The following is a 16,934-nucleotide window of genomic DNA, read 5'->3' as shown; positions in this document are numbered from 1 at the left end:
CACGTGATCCAGGCTTTCCATAATTATAAATGTGCTTTTCCCCGATTCCAGAGGTCCTTACACCTCTGATCAGTGAAAATCAGACAACCCCCAGGAAGACCATCAAGCTGGGCTTCCAGGGTCCCAGAAGACTCGTTGCTGTGGAGACGGTTCTTATCCCTCTAGATACTTTCTGGTACCCATCTTCACCTGAGTCAGTTTCTCTGGCTTAAGAATTCATCAGAAGCCAGACTCTGACGTTTGGGCTTGACAGGAGAGTCCCACTAGCAGTGATAATTGTACCAAAGTTCGACAGGGCGACACAGAAGAAATCCAAAAGGTGAAGCTTGAGATGCTGACGGTGAAATTTAGAAAACGTCCCCAGTGATGACCTATGGCCAATAAACACGGCAGCACTTTCATGGACACAGAATAGGATCTCTTGGTACAGGAGAGGCAGGCTTTCATCTTGCAGGGTCCAGAGCCCGAACCATAACATCAAAATGCCCGGCAAACAGAGTTGCTGTCGCTTCCCTGCTGACCGCCGGCCAGCCGAGCCCTCTTGGGCTGTGTGAACTCTTGCTCGCATCCTTTATGGCTAGTCGGACCGAGAAGGGTTCAGACACACGGATTTAAGGAGATCTCAGTTGAATGAAGCAGCTGCAGGAGAGACGCAGACCAGAAGGACCTGACAGATCTGCGTGCTGTGGATTTTCCCATTAAACCAACACAGAGGGAGGGTGGGAGGGAGGGAGCCGCAGGAGGGAAGAGATATGGGAACATATGTATATGTGTAACTGATTCACTTTGTTATAAAGCAGAAACTAACACACCATTGTAAAGCAATTATACCCCAATAAAGATGTTAAAAAAAACCAACACAGAGACTGTCAGAACCCTGAAGTCCCTCGTGGGTGGCGACAGCTCAGAAATGCCATCTAATCATGAAGCACGGGGAGAGCATCGTGAGAAAGTAGCAAACAAAACAGCAAAACGCACCCTCCTCTCGCCCGTTTTCCTGGGTGTTTCTATGGCCGTGTGTGTTTCTGTGGCCAGGAGAAAGGATGTGGGATGTTGCTAGAGATGAACAAACCCACGAATGTACGGAATGGAAAAAAGGGCTCTGCGTGAGCACCACTGAGAAGATTCCAGAAGCCTCAGGTACACTCAATGTGCTAAGTCTGGCAGGCACACGGGTGCCCACGATGTTCCACGGAGCACCCCTGACCGTCTCGGAGAACTTTAGAAATAAATTAGTGAAAAGGATGTGCAGAGTCCCCCATCTGACGCTTCTGCTCTAAGGAGCATCAGAAGAACTGGGGAGGGGATTCCCGGGTGGGGCAGTGGGTAAGACTCTGCACTCCCAATGCAGGGGGCCCGGGTTCGATCCCTGGTTGGGGAGCTAGATCCCGAATGCTGCAGTGAAGATCCCGCATGCCACAACTAAGACCCAGCATAGCCAAAAATAAATAAGGTTTTTTTTTTTTAAAAGAAGAAGAACTGGGGAGCTGGCCGAGGGCTCAGCTAAGTGCTCGTGGCTACCAAGCTGCTGGATTCCTGAGCACAGTCTGTGGGGCGTGAAATTCCACCAGGGTTGAGTGTGGGCGAAGTGACAGCCACTGAAAGAGCTGCCCCTTCTCTCAGAAGAATGTAGTCAGCTGTCTGCCCATCTCCCAGAGCGTTCCGTACTGTGTGGTCACGTCCGGATGTGAGGATGGAAGAGGCAAGGTGAGAGGGAGGAGCGGCAAAAGCCACCGGCTGCCAAAATGAGTGTGAGCTCTAGATACGGACATTGTATTTTTACTTAATTTGAATTAACTTATTCAATGACCGAAACCAAAACAGACAAGCAACAAAAAGGCCAGCAGCTTGGACCAGCCCTGGTCCTAGGAGTCTGCTGCCGGGCGCAGCACAGGTTGTAGGAACTCAGAGGGCGAGGAGTCGGCGCTCCAGCAGCAACCTGGGTAAGAGGCTCTGCCCGGCCCCACTCCCAACAGCTGCCCGCACAGGTCATGGGTCCCCCAATTCGAAGCTGGGGGTGACACCTCCAAATCTGGGTGGACCTGGGCCAGGGAGGAGCTGTCTGCTAGGTTGGGGCATGGCCAATACTGCCTCTGACCTCCCCTCCCAGATGGAGTGTTTGCGAGGCTGTCCCTGACGGGGTGAGGCTGGCATGAGTCCCAGCACCCCAGGGACAGGTTGGTCGGTGTCCTCTGCTCTGGGCCCAACCCCATCCTGGCTGAGGCCAGCAGAGGACCACTCTTGGCGCCCGAGCAGAGTCAGGCATTGGACCAGGCAGGCTGTGGGCCTGTGCCCTTCAAGTGGCTGGGTTGGGCTTCCTGGACGTGAGGGAGGTGGGCAGGGCCTCCTTCCTCAGCTGCAGCTATGCCAGTGTCTGCTGCTCCACCCTGGACAGGCCACCTCCGCTCCTGGAAGGGTCCCGAGAATTGTGGCGAAGCCCCAGCCGGGCCCAGCGTCATCTGGATGGTACAATCCAGACGCATCCAGCAAGAGCACGAGCCCCTCGCCCTCCCCACGGCCAAGGGTCCCCCCCAAGTAGAAAGGCCACTGCCAGGAGGTTGAAAAACTTTATTTGGCTTATAAAATTCCACATTCTGACAGCGAGCTTCGAGCAGTGCAGAAAGCACAGGACTCTGTTTCTGGGGTGGGGGCTCGGCCTGGAGCACCTCTGAAACTGCTGGTGACCCCTGGGCTGAGACCGGACACACAGGCAGCCTGGCGGCCAGGAGAGCCCGGGGGCCACCACCACCAGCAACACCTGACCCGCAGCGGCTGCAGTCCTCGGAGGACGGGGCGCCTTCATTCCGAGAGCCGACGGCCACGGCTGTGGTCCTGGTTGTCCCGCCAGACGCAGTAGTTGAGCATGGCCGCAAAGGCCAGCCAGGCCAGGTACGGGTAGAGCAGGCAGGCGGCCGGTGGGCTCACCTGGTGCCAGACCACGGCCGTGGCTGCCGCCACTCCACCCATCAGCAGGAGGTCCACCAGGGCCTGCACAGACACAGAGGGACGACAGGGAGGCCTGAGGCTCCACGTACCCATGGGGCTGTGTGTCCCAGCTGCCCACCACCACTATGCCTGAGGGAACTCTCCATCTGCCTCTCAGTGACCTGGCCAAGCCCTTCCCCCATTTTCTGCCTCGGTTTCCTCATCTGTAAAATGGGAACAATTGCCTTCCCTGACTATGCCATGGGTGGGATGCACAGCACCAGGTGTAATGTGGGTTCTCCTATACCAACGGCCCCTAAACCCATCAGAGCCCCACAAGGCTTCCTGCATTGGAAGAAGAACAGCTGAGGGGCCCTGGTCCCCTAAGAGCTTCTGAGGAGACGTGAACCAGCAGCCAAGTGCCTCCCCTGCCCCCGCCCTTAGACCCTGACCCTGGGGGTCTGGGATGTGATGCCCCATGTCCCCCAGGGGAGGGGCCGTCTCCAGGGACCAGGGAGACAAGCCAAGGTCACACTTACCCAACCCATTTGTCGGGCACCGAAGAAGAGGGGAGGCCATGCCCAGTTCAGAGCCAGCTGCCCAGCGTAGAGGCCCAGGGGAACCACAGCCTCCTTCGAGAAGCCCCCCAGCTCTTTCCAGATCATGTAGGAGCCATACCTGAAAGAGAGGCTGCCGGTCAGGGCACCAACAGGGAAGAGGCCAGGAGCCTCCCTGCAGGGCTAGAAGCCAAGCTCACCTCTGGGACCACACACTGATGGCTCAGGCATGCCCTGCCACTGACTGCTGTGTGGCCTCAGGGAAGTTGCTTAACCTCTCTGGGCCTTTGTTTCTCACGGGGTTGCTGTGGAGATTCTACTTAATACACTGGCAGTGCGTAGGGCAGTACCTGGCACATGGGACACTCAATAAATATTTGACATTATTATCTTCATCAGTTCTATAAAGGGGGACGCACATAAGGCATGCAAGTAAACAGGATGGGACTTTTGGGCTGGGCCTTAGAGGATGAGTATGAGTTTGCCAGGGGAGGCAACGAGGATATGCAAAGGCTTAGAGGCATGCACGAGACCCCTGAGTGAGCCTATGTTACTGGTGAAGGCTGGGGGGCACTGGGGAGGTGAAGCAGAAGAGGGCCTGGTCATGGGGCTCTTAGGGCCACGAGGACAACAATAACACCACCGATAATAATAGCTAATGCCCTCCAGCATTTACACACGCAGGCACCGCTCTTTCCGAGCATTAGCTCATTCATTCTCATGGTAACGTCATGAGATGGGCAGTACTACCACTCCCATGTTACAGGTGCAGAAACTGTGGCACAGACAGTCAAAGCGCTAAGGGCTCGTGGCAGGCAATCAGTAGGTGAGTCAGCATTTGAACCCGGGTGGTCTGAGGCCAGAGCCTGGGCTTTTTATTCTGTGAGGGGTTGGACCTTATCTGGACCACAGGGAGTTTCCACGGGGTTCCACAAGAGAGGTGCCAGATTTATGCTCCATCAGGATGTTGATGGCGGTGGGAGGCCTGGAGGCTGGAGCAAGTTAAGGCAGAAACAGTGGTGCCTGGGCCGGGATGGGGAGGAGAAAGCAGGATGCAGGAGGGCCTGGGGCTGGCAGAGGGTGTGGCCCAGGTGACACCCAGGTTTCCAGGACTATCTTACTCCCATCAGAACCCTGGGGCGGACTTCCCTGGTGGCCCAGTGGTTAAGAGTCTGCCTGCCAATGCAGGGGACACGGGTTCAATCCCTGGTCCGGGAAGATCCCACATGCCACAGAGCAACTGAGCTAGTGAGCCACAACTACTGAAGCCCGCGCGCCTAGAGCCCGTGCTCCACAACAAGAGAAGCCACCGCAATGAGAAGCCCGCGCCCCGTAAAGGAGAGTAGGCCCCGCTTGACGTAACTAGAGAAAGCCTGCATGCAGCAACGCAGCCATAAATAAATAAAAATAAAATAAATAAAAAAATTTTTAAATTAAAAAAAAAAAAGAACCCTGGGGCATCAGCCTGGTCTCTGCTACCTGCCCTCTGCAGCCCCACCCTGCACTGGGCTGGCACAGAACCAGTATGCAGGGAACCTTCCAGAGAAGGGTAGGAAGCCGACCAGTCTCCTGGGTGCGGTTCCCACTGGAGCCACCGGGGGGTGGCGTGGGGGGGCACTCCCCCATCCAGTCCTGCTTTGCCTGGTGGCAGTTCCTGGGTCTAGTCCAGGAAATCCTGTAGGGCCCCGACTCCAAAGCCCTGTGTCTGTGGGAGGTCCCTTGTCGAATGGGGGGGTCGTGAAAATTAACCGAGACAAAGCCTGTCACCGGGCAGGTGCTCGACAGATGGCTACTATTACTGCTGTTCTTACTGCTACCGACCTTGGCAGCATCCACATGCCCACGTCTGAACTTTGCACACTGAGCCGGCCTCAGCCTGCTGCTGTGAAAACAGCCAGAATGCCAGTACAGGGCTGCCCACCCCTCCCAGGAGGCCCCAGAGGAAAAAGTTCAGTTGTGTAACCAACAGGCCCCATAGTTTTCTCCACCCTCACTTGCCAAACGAGGCCAGGAAGTGGTACCCGCTGCCCCAGGAACACCTGCACAGCTCCCGCTCTGGAGGAGAAGCTCTGCCCTCGGGCCTGGGCCTCGCCCTGCCCTGCCTGCCCCGGCAGGTGGACAGGCCCAGCTGCCAGGCCAGCACCCATGCCCACCTACCCCATGGCCGAGTACAGCGTGCCCCAGATGGGAGCCAGCGTCCAGCGGGGCGGGTGCCACGAGGGCTTCTGCAGACCGGCGTACCAGCGGAGACTCTCCCCGCGGACATAGTGGGAGCCCAGGAAGCCCCCCAGACTGGGCACCAGCGTGAAGCCCATGGCGGGCACCCAGGGCGGGGCCATTGCTGCTGCAGCTGCTGTTCCGGAAAGTTCTGAAAGAGAAGACAGGGCTGGGGTGAGAGGCGGCGATGCTCCAGAGCTGGGGCGGGGCCTCCCCTGGCGCTTCCTGAGGACCTACTGTGCACAAACCCGGGGTGGGTCTGTTACCAGACCCTCATCACTCATGGCTCAACCAGTCAACTGATGGAACAGCAGGAGGTGCAGAAAAGATGTGTGAGGCTGGGGGGCCAGTGCTGAGTCCGCCCTGCAGCCCCACCCAGCCCAAGGGCCCCAGGGAGTGCGCTTCCACCCCCACCCCCACCCACGAGGCTGCCCTGTCGGCTGCATGTCCACCCATGCCAGGCTCCTGTGCGCTCTCACCCTCACCCTTGGCCTTGGGTCTCCTGGCAAGTGACCCCTCCTCTCTGTTGCCTCAATCACGGCCAGTTTGGGTCCCCTCCACCAAGAAGGCTGCCCAGCCCCCCTCCCCAGGCGGTATTGTGAGGCCGCCTCGGTCCACACCCTGCGCCTGACGCTCCAATACTTCTCATTCAGTCATTCGTCATTCACGCAACAACAGGTAGCAGACAGAGCTTGGCTCGAATACCCGCTCCCCACCAACATACCGTGGCCTCCGGCAAATGAACAGGACATCAACGTGGCCGACCAGGGTCCAGCCCAGTGTAGGAGGGGTCTCTTTGTACATCATCCCACGGGCCCACCCTGAAATCACCTCCCCTTCCCTGTGTTCCAGAGAGGGAAAACAGCCTCCCTGGGGTCACACAGCACTCTGGGGTCAGGCTCTGCCCAGGTCGAAAAGCTGCTGGGCCCTGACGCCCAGGGCCATGGACGTGGTGGGTGGAAAGGGACAGAGTTTAAGGCTGGTGAGGGCCCCTCAGCAGCCCTGAGAGGCTGACGGCGCTCAGGGCAAGGAAGGCCTGGATGCTGTCACCACCACCTCCAGGGCTGGAGCTCCCCAGGCAGGGACAGAGGGGACCCAATCTTCAGGTCTCTCCGTTCTGCTCGTCAAACACTCCCCCTTGCCCAGCAGCCCCCAGGTCTGAGCTGAGGACCTACTAGGCGCCCAGCAGTGCTCAAGGCTCCCGGGGAGCTGAGCTCATTGGGGCTGAGAGTCCAGCCAGACAGCAAGCGGGGCCCTGGGCTGGGGTCGGGGGCCAGCTCTGCCTAACCTGCTGTGGGACCCCAAGCCTATCAGCACCCCCAACTGGGCCTCGGTTTCCCCACCACCAAATGAAGGGGCTGAGCTCCTGCTAACACGCCCTGACTCTAGTTGGAGAAGCCGGGAGTGTCTGTAGGAGATAAGAAGCCACACAGATGGATTACGTTCAGCAAACTTGCAGGAAGGCCTGCTGGGGCGGGGGCTGGGCACCCACGGCGGATGGAGCGGAAGAGGCCCAGACCTCAGACAGGGCACCCCGACCCGGGGTCAGAGAGAAGATGGTGCTGGAAGGGCACGGAGCACTTTCTCCCAGGACACGGGAGGGGACTGCGGCGGGGGAGGAGAGAGGCACGAGGCAGACGGGGCAGCAGGTACCCAGAAGAGGCCGTGCGCATCTGGAGGCAGTGGGCAGCCATCAGGGCTTCCGGGTGGAGGGCTAAGGCTGCCCAGGGCAGAAGGAGCAGCGGCTGGCCTGGGGCGGCACGAAGCTCCATGAGGTGCAGAAGCAACCTCAGTGCCCAACACCGGGGGCTGTTAAGGATGGGTCAACCCCCAAGTCCAGCTTGGAGGACTCTTTAGTGATGTGAAAACTGTCCTCAACATAACATTAAGTGCAGAAAGCAGAATATAAAATTGATACAGAACTATGCCAATTTTAGCAAAAAACGGATATGCATTTTAAAAACGGTAACAAGTGCGTGAAGACGTTAGCAGCCATCACCCTCATAAAACAAACACCTCCTGGGGAACGGCTGTGAGCCTGGCCCAGGCCCAGGCCCGACCCAAACACTGTCTTTCTGTCCTCACCCTTTGAGGGTCCCACACCATCTTATCCCACCTGCCGACGGACCCATGGTGCAGAGCGGCGGGGGCGTTTGCCCAGGGCCCCTCCACAAGCGGGTAGCTTGGGAGTCTAAGGCCCACACTCAGCAGAGGGATTTACGACGCTTTGTTATTGCTTTCCGAAATGTCTATAATGAGCATAATTTTAAAAGGAACAGTCGGAGAGTGTCAGGCATCCAGCAGAATCCGGCTCTGCCATCTAGTGACTCTGATTCCTCCCCCCCGGGCCTCAGTTTTCTCGCCTGTCGAGTGGGGACAGTGAGCTCTTTCCCCACGATCACTGCACAGATGAGCCGTGAGGACGAACACTGCCCAGGGCTGGCTGGTGACAAGTAAAGGTTCCTGTCCTTCTCCCCCCGCCCCCCTCACCCCACCCCCCGGCCCTCTGGTTTCCAGGGTGCACACAAGTGTTCCTGGGGTGGGGGCGAGGGTCTGATCTCACCACAGTACGAAGGCCCACCTCTCCCGGGGCCAGGAGAGCACTGGCCCCGTGCTGCTGCCAGGTGGATGTGGAGCCCTGGGACCCAGCCACCACTGTGTCGTCTCGGGGGAGCCCAGGCCACCTCAGCCGGCTTTCTCACCTACGCCATGGGGCACAGCCCTGCTCAGCCTGCTTAATAAACGTGTTGAACCCGCAGCCAAGTGACAGCCCTTCGGCGACCCTAACAAGCTGTGTTCAGTGCCTGAGGGCTCCCCTGGACCGTGACCTGAGCTGGGCAGGTGGGAGGGCTTCACCTCGCACTGACTCTCACACACAGGTAGGGACACGGAGGCCCAGGGGGTCGGGGGCTGAACTGTGCCTTTTCCCAGGAAGGTCCCAATTTATGCCCACTTTGTCCCAAAAGAATGGCCCCCCTCCCTCTCAGCAGTGCTCCTTTTACAGGTGACCAAGGTTAATGCCACCAGTGTAAGACACATGACACGGTTCACAGAGGTGGACACACTCGCTCTGGTATTCGTGCCCCAAACACAAACCCCAGTCCAATCATGAGAAAACGTCACAATCCCAGACGGAGGAACATTCGACCAAATACCTGGCCTGCGCTCTAGCACTCTTGAAAAGGGTCAAGGTCACGAAAGGCAAGGAAAGACGGAGGGAAATGTCACCGACTAAGGACAAATAACAGCTAAACGCAATGTGGGATCCCAGACAGATGGGGTCCTGGGCCAGCTGAGCACGTTAGCAGGGTTACCGGCACGGTGTGAATTTCCTGGTTCCACTAGGGGAAGCTGGGTGAAGGGTACGCAGCAACTCTCTGCACTACCACTGTAACTTTACTGCAAGTCTAAAATTAGTTCAAAATGAAACATTAAAAAGAAAAGAAGGGGCTTCCCTGGTGGAGCAGTGGTTGAGAGTCCGCCTGCCGATGCAGGGGACGTGGGTTCGTGCCCCGGTCCGGGAAGATCCCACATGCCGCGGAGCAGCTGGGCCCGTGAGCCATGGCCGCTGAGCCTGCGCGTCCGGAGCCTGTGCTCCGCAACGGGAGAGGCCACAGCAGTGAGAGGCCCGCGTACCGCAAAAAAAAAAAAAAAAAAAAAAAAAAGAAAAGAAGGACCCTGGTTTGGACACTAACGCGCACAGTCTCTGCTTTGGTCCCTAAGCCCCACCCCTGACCCACCTGCCATAAAGACCCCTCAGAGTTTGCTGATCATTTATTTGTTTTCTATTTCTTATTGCTTTTGGTTAATGGAAATGAGAGTCATATAACATAAAATGAACCATTTTAAAGTGCACAGGTCAGTGGCATTTGGTACATTTCCCAATGTCGTGCAACCATCTCTACCAAGTTCCACCCCAAAAGACGCCCACCCATCAGCTCACTCCCCGTTCCTCCCTCCCCCGGCCCCTGGCAACCACCATCTGCCTTCCGTCCCTGTGGATTTTCCTTTTCCACACGTTTCACACAAATGGGATCACACCTTATGTGGACTTTGGGGTCCGGCTTCTCTCACTGAGCGTGTGTTCGAGGCTCACCCACGTTGTAGCCTGGGTCCCTACTTCTCCCCACGGCGTTGTGGGCAGGGGCACTCGTGTCACCCTGCCACGGCACCCAGCCGGTGCCCGGGAAATCCCCAGCGTGCCAGCCGACGGGGCTGGAGAGCCCACCACCCTGGTCCCTTGCTGTGCAGAACAAACACACCCAGGAAGAGGTGGCGGCTCTCCCCCCTGCGGTGACAGAGTGAGGCCTGAGCCCACGCTTCTGCTCAGCCTTCCAGGCTGCTGTGTTTATGCACCACTGGGCCAAGGGGATTAAAGGGTCTGCCCAGCCTGAGGGTCAGAAAACAGGTAGGTCAAATGCCCCACAAGGAGAGAGCCCAGGCAAAGAGCTTCCTGGGGCCTCACGGGGACTGCCAGGCTCTTGAATCACCCGATTAGGGGACCCACCAAGCTGAGTCATGCTGGGTGGGGCAGGGCGGGGCAGCTGGCCCAAGCAGGCCTGAGGGAGATCCATCCCGTGATGGGGTTAGGGTTAGGGTTAGGGTTTGGGTTAGAGCCACTCCAGTGGCCGGGAGGGGGCGCAGGGCTCAGGCAGAGACGCAAAGCCACCCACCCGCCCTTCATCTGTTTCCCGTCAGAAGGTGACTAAGCGCCCACCTCGGCCCTGCCTGCAGTTCTCTTGGTGAAGCCGAGCCAAAGCTCCTCTCTGGGCCTCGGTTTCCCCTTACATCAGGTGGGTGTAACCTGCCCTGTGTGCCTCGTGGGGCTGTGGGCAGGCTCAAGGGAGGTCCGGATAAGCCAGGGGATGTGGGGGTCAGTGCTGGGGACCACTCAGGCCTCCAGGAGAAGAAGCCACATGGCGCAGACCCAAGGCTGAGAAAATGTCAGCCGGTTGGTCACCCAACGCTCAGTGGGTGAAAATGCTTCCAAAAGGCCCCGCCCTCAAGGCCTGGGGCCACTGAAACTGCGGCCAAGAAGGGCAAAGCAGAGAGTGGAGGCCCTGGGGTCAGGAGACCGTGCAAGGCCTTCGGGAGGGGTGGGGGGCGGAGCCTGGTGCAGGGCCCGGCTGTATTCATCCTGGGTCATCGCGGCTTCACAACAGCCGCAGGGGTGAGGCCAGCTGCTTCTCTTCTCAGGCCCCGAGTTCCACATCTCTCGGCCTCCATAGTGGGCTCCACTTTCCAGATGAGGAAACCGAGGCACAGGGAGTCACAGAACTTTCCAGGTCTGGGTGACTCTGAGACTTCCTGAAACACCCCTCCAGCTCCTGATCTGGAAGTCTGCTGGCCTCAGCTCTGGGCCACACAGCCAGTCACAACGATGGGCTGTGTCACCTCCCCTCTTCAGCTTCCTCCTCCATCGTGACAAGGCCCTTAAGCCCTGCCCCAGAAACCTGCGGGGGGCCCAGGGCTCATCTCAGGCCACTCCCACCCCACCTCAGCCATTCCACCCCCTGCCTGGGTGCCAGAGGATCCTCTCAGGACCAACAGCCTCACTCTCCCTCCCCAGCACCAGGGCCAGGGTCCCAGCCCCGCCGAGGCCTCAGGTCCCAGCTGGGCCCGCGGACAGCAGTTTCAGGATCGGAATCCTCCCTGCCCCTGGGGTGAGACTAGGATCCCTCTCCTAGCGATGCTTCACTCCTGGGCCTCTGCGGCCCCGTCTGTGAAGGGGAGGTGGCGACAGTGGGCCTCGGGAGGAGCTTTCTGTTCTCTGAGGCCTCCCTATAGAAGGTGACAGGAACTGCTGCTCAGAAACAGAACAGAGTTTTGCCGTTTCTCTGGTCCCCACCTCCTGGGCTGTACCCAGCCCCTCCTGGGTCCTATGTCTCCTTCAAGCCACCACCGATGGTCTCAGGGACCTGTTTTAAGGCTCCTTTTTTTTTTCTTTAAATGACTCACAGCTAATCGTCTTCATTATAACCTCTGTTAATCTTTTTCATTATGAAAGTATCCAATGTAACAGATAGCAGGTCTGGAAACCCAGCTGGTCTGGGATGGGGTAGGGCTGGGGGTGACAAAGGGGAATCTGCTTTCCGGAGAATGACTATTGAGACAGAGAGCACGCTCAGGCATTGCTGGCACAATCAAAGATAAGTAAAAGAAAATATAAATAAGAGACAGATTCAGAAATGAAGTAATGAAAAGTCAAAAGTGTATACGGCACAAAGTACGCTCGCCCCCTGTCAGCACCTCCCCTACCCCCGCTCAGCGATCCACTGTCAGCGGTTTCTGGTTTCTGGCTGAACCAGCTGGACACCATTCAGTCATGGCCAGGCAGACACACACACACACACGCACACACATTCCAGGCACACACTCCTCTGGGCATGCACTGTGGAGGAAGCAGGGCTTTGAAATCAGACCACGAGCATTTGAACCCCAGCTGCATTGCTCTGTGCCCCTGGGCAGTTTCTTGGGTGAGCGTCAGTTTCCCCCCAGTTCAGAGGCTCCCTTGGAGCCCCAGGGCTCTGTCTGAGGCTCCCAATGCGGAAGCTGAGCAGCCTGTCTCCTTGCTCCCCGAAGAGCCTTTCTCCTCAGCCCCTTTCCCGACCAGTGGACAAGAGCTACTGCTTCCTGGGAGCGGCCCCTGGCCTCCCGCTGCCCTGTGTCGGGCTCCCCACGCCACTCCCCAGAGAGACACTGGGGCCTTCGGCCCACATCCAAGCAGCCTGGCCTTTGGGCCGTGGGCCTGCTGTGCACCAGGCACTCTGGGCCGTGCTCCTCGTACACAGCCTCATCCTTGGCTGTGACCCTTTGGGACACCCTCAGTTACACATCCTTAGGGGAGGCTCGAGTCCTGCCCCTGCCCCTGCCGTCCACCCTGCAGCATGTGGCTGGTACCAGGTACCATCGTGCCCTAGCAGGCCAGCCCGAGAGGCTCCCAATCCGGGCCGGGCCACAGGCCTCGGCAAGGCTGGCTCTGGCACTCAGCCATGTGTTCACAGCTGGAAGCCCCCCTGTAAGCAGATAGGGTCGAGTGCCCCCCAAGGAAGAGAACCGTGCGTGGCTTTCTTGACACAAGAGAAGCCATTTTAGGCCTAAGCCGTTTTGTGATCGAAGCCTGGCCACAGGGCTTGCCCTTGAACAGGCCTCTAATAATCTTAAGGGAATGAAAGAACAGACAACTTATCAGGCAAGAGAAATAACAATAGCAAAGATAATAAGTCAGTTGTAAAGACTCCCAGTTCTGTCTCAGTGGTAAAGGTTACCCCGAAACACGTTTTTGAGCTGTTTTGCAGAATTTAAACACATCTCCCTACCCTCACCCCAAGTGCTCAGCTACCAGATCAGCTGGAACCTAAGGGACAAGAAGCTGACCTTTGCTGACCCGTCGTAACTTCAATCAACTAAAGCTTGGACTCTATAGACCTCTGCCCCAATTCTATGTTGAATTCTCCTCTGCTCAAGCCCCTTCATGAATAGGCAGCTTAAAACTTCCCCAGTTTGGCTGTTTGGGGAGACACTTCTTTGGGAAAGCTCCGAGGCGCTCTCCTTACTTGTTGGAAGGAATAAATCCTGCTTGCTTGTGCCTTTTGGACCCAGTTTTCCGGGAACAACACGACCCCTCCCACCTGGGCTCCCAGCTCCTTTGCAGCAGGGGCAGGGGACAGGCAAGTCCCAGCGGATGCCCAGCCCACACCGGGACGTGTAGGTTACAGTGCATCTGAGCACTTGACGGGGATCTAGGGACCCGGTCCTAAGGCTCCGCGGGGCCTTCACTGGCTTTGGACAAATAACTTCCCCTTCTCTGGCCTGGGTTTCCTCCCTAGAAATGGGGTGTCTCAAGTGGATCAGGAGCCCGAGGTCTCCCAGGCACTTTGTGATCCTCAAGGTATCCCGCTCCTCCACTCCCGCCCTCTGCCGGCCGCGGCTGCTCAACTACCGGATTGGGCGGGAAGCGGGGGTGCCTGGTCCCTCCCGCGGCTCCGCTTCCCGCGGGACCCGAGGGCCCAGCGGGGTGCGGCGGGGCGGGGGTGCCCAAGTTCCACCTTCCGCGCCCCCAATCCCGCCGGAACCCGGCCGCGCAGAAGCGCCGACCGCTGAGGCCAGGGCCGGGGGGAGGGGTGTCACCGCCCCCCTCCCGCCGGCCGACCCAATGGCCGGGTCCCTAGTGCTGCCCCCCGGCCGCCCCCTGGGTCCCCGCCACCTCCCGCCGCAGTTTCCCCTCGGGCCCCGCGCCGGCGGGCGGGCGCTGTCGTGGGTCGCTGCCGCACGGGGCCCCCTTCCCGCCGCCCCTTCGAAGCCCCGAACCCACTCACCAGCGACGACGACTCGCTAGGGGAACGGCACTGCGCGGCGGGAGGTGGGGGCCGGGCCCGGACCCGGACCCGCCCGCGAGGCCCCGCCCACCCCGGACCCGCCCACCCCGGACCCGCCCGGCTAGGCTGGAAACCCGGGCGGCGGCCGCCGACAACCTCGCGGCTTGGGGCGCTCCCTCCTCTGGCCGCCCTGCCAGAAAGACGCGCCTCCGCCTCCCCCGGGCACGAGCGCGCCTCCCGGCCGCTTCTCCTTCCCACCGTGACCGCCCCGCCGCGCAGACACTGCCGGCTCTGCGGGCAGGTCGCGTCTCTTCCTGTGCCTCATTTCTCCTATCTGTAAAGTGGGCCGATAGAGATCACCGATCTCAGAGAGGGCAATTACGTCGCCTGACGGCAGAGCCCTGAACATCCTTCTACACAGCAACCCTGGCCACCATCTCCGGAGGAGAGCCCCAGTTCCTTTAGCTGTTGCCCCAGGACAGGAGGCAGCCCTGGCCCAGCCTCTCTGCGGCTGGCTCCCTCCGCCTCCATCTCCTCATCGGTAAAATGGGCACAGCATGGTGGGACTAAGGAGGATGCCACATGGTAACGCAGGAGACCACAGGCGCTTGGCATTCAGTGACCATCACAGCCCAGAGGTGGCCTCCAGTTGGCCAGGGTCACCCTGATGGGACAGCGTGTCCAGGCCCAGGCCTTGAGCACTTCACCGCCTCATCTGCATGCATTGCTTTATTACTGCAGCCCAGGGCCTGTCACTGCCCCCTTGACTAACTTGGCCTGGCGGGGCCCGCAGACTGCCAGAACCACAACTGCCCGAACTGGACACTTGGGGTGGGGGTCGGGAGGCCCAGGTGAACCCTGCCTGCTGCTCCTGGGCTGAAGTCTGACTTCCCGAGGCCCTGCCTTTTTTGCCTTCATGGACCTCTTCTACCTTTGACTGCGTTTGTATAAAGGCAGGTATAATCCAGGCTGGGTTCTTTTCACGTTTTTCTTCTGATTTTAAAAGAAATGAAAATATTTTCCTGGATCCCTCAAGGTACCATGGGCCCACACGTTGTGGCTACTGTTCCTCACGAAGTTGGTCTGGCCACGCCTCCCAGCAAGCGGCCAGCCCTCACCCGCTTCCTGTAAGGAGGTGCCCAGTGGCTCGGCTGAGAGGGGCGGGGAGGCAATGCAGCTTCCCTCCCGCCTCTCCCCTCCCGCCTCCCCCTCCCTCTTGCAGGGCTCAAGGCAGCGATTTCTGGTCCCAAATACTTGCTGGGCACCAGGGCCCGGTGCAGCGGGCGGGCAGAGAACAAACACACTAGGCCCGCCCTTTTCACAGGTGAGCCCCTGCAGCTCAGAGGGCCGGTGGCTGCCATAGGGATTAACACTGCAGGTCTAGATGAGATGTGGATGCCCCTCCTGGGGTGCTGGGAAGCCTCCCGTTACTTGTGCCCCCCTCTGCCCAACCCCACACACCCCACCTAAGCCTGGGCAGCGGCCATCATCCTCCCTAACTGGCCCCCAGGGAGCCCCTTCCATGCCCCTCCTCTGCTCCCTTAGGATACAGTCCAAGCCTTGTACCTGGCACTCAAGGCCCTGACTGCCTGACCCTATCCCACCTCCGTGCCTTTGCATACACTGTTCCCCCTGCACAGAGGATCCTTCACTCCCACCCTGGGCAGCTCCACGTGTCCAAGTCTGACTGCTCCCCAGTGTCACCCCAGGAAGCTCTTCCAGAACGCTGAGTCTGTACCACCCCCACTCTAATCGGGCAGTGACCTCTGAACTTCACAGCACTGAGCATAGGAGCCTCTCCTGGGCATTTGGCACGTGCCAACCTCAAGGGGTATATATATTGAGCACCACAGGTTGCCCAGCTCTCGGCTCAACCCTGGAGGGTACAACACAAGCAAACCCAGCCCCCGGCCTCAGTCAATCGAGGAAGGAGACATGGAACACACCCTCCCAAACCCCAGAGGATACTCAGAGAGGTGACAAGGTCACACAGCTTGTCAGTGATGCAGTCAGGATTTATACCCCTGCAGTCCAGGGCCTGAGCTCTTAACTATTGTGTCATTCATTAGGCTTCTCAATTCTAAGTGTGATTTGAGTACAGTATTTTCTTATATTTTGTGTGTTTACTTTCTTACATGAATAATTCATATTTATTGTAAGGAAATTGGAAAATACAGGCAAAAAGAAAAAAGTCACCCACTCTCCCATTACCCAAGCACAGGCAACACTGTGAGTTTTTCTATGCCTTTTTCTAAGCATGTGCACATGTTTCTTTACAAGAATGCCTTCATGAAATAATTGGTTTTGTAATTTGTTTTCTTCCCCTTACAATAAATCAGAAACCTCTTTCTACATTATCAAAAATTTGTCTACATTTAACACGTGTGCGCTTTAGAATAATAACAAGATGCCGTCTGTCCACCCCCAGGTTAATAAGAAGAAGATTCCCAGGGCCCTAGGAACCTCCTGGCGCTCTCTCTGGGGATTGCTCCTGCCACTCCAGAGGTCACCTCTGTCTTGACTTTTGGGTTAAACATGCCCTTACTTTCCTTTAGAGTTTTATTAAGACCCTTAGGTATGTCTCCCTGAGCCCTATATTGATTCGCTTCCAACAGCTGAGGGGCAGCATGCAGCTGGCTGGAGAGAGTGGACATGATGGCCGGGGCAGAGGAAGACCCCTACGAAGGTGAAACTGAACTGAACCGCTGGGGCACAGACTGGCCTCAGCCTCCCTGAGCATTGACAGGAGTCCCTCTGGGGCAGCTGGTGGGCAAGGCTGGGTGTGCAGCTCCCCTGTCGGCACATCCCGCCAGGCTGTGGTGTGGACATTCAATATGAAATAGAGGCATGGGCTGTGTGTCTTCTTGCTTCTGAGCTCACTGCACCTGTGTCCAGACCTCAGGAGCGGGGGTGGACA

General features: G+C 58.3%; 1 protein-coding gene across 1 annotated transcript; it reads right to left on the bottom strand.

Moving 5' to 3' along the window:
* Positions 1-2,554: 2,554 nt before the first annotated feature.
* On the bottom strand, positions 2,555-14,104 carry TSPO (translocator protein). Its single transcript, XM_060023988.1, has 4 exons — positions 14,018-14,104; positions 5,640-5,850; positions 3,465-3,603; positions 2,555-2,988 (listed from the first exon to the last, which is right to left on the bottom strand). The coding sequence occupies exons 2-4, from the start codon at positions 5,819-5,821 to the stop codon at positions 2,800-2,802; spliced, it is 510 nt and encodes a 169-aa protein (XP_059879971.1). The 5' UTR covers positions 5,822-5,850; positions 14,018-14,104; the 3' UTR covers positions 2,555-2,799.
* Between the last annotated feature and the right edge of the window lie 2,830 nt (positions 14,105-16,934).

Source organism: Delphinus delphis, chromosome 11 (assembly GCF_949987515.2).
Source record: "Delphinus delphis chromosome 11, mDelDel1.2, whole genome shotgun sequence".
NCBI lineage: Eukaryota > Metazoa > Chordata > Mammalia > Artiodactyla > Delphinidae > Delphinus > Delphinus delphis.
Note: the sequence above shows the minus strand (reverse complement) of the source record. Positions and strands in the feature narration are given on the sequence as shown.

Excerpts from the sequence above, each read along its gene's own strand:
- TSPO (XM_060023988.1), bottom strand. The coding sequence starts at position 5,821 with ATGGCCCCGCCCTGGGTGCCCGCCATGGGCTTCACGCTGGTGCCCAGT. Across the intron at positions 3,604-5,639 it reads ACGCTGTACTCGGCCATGGG|GTATGGCTCCTACATGATCT; the intron begins GTAGGTGGGCAT and ends CCTCTCTTTCAG. Across the intron at positions 2,989-3,464 it reads GTGCCCGACAAATGGGTTGG|GCCCTGGTGGACCTCCTGCT; the intron begins GTAAGTGTGACC and ends GTGTCTGTGCAG.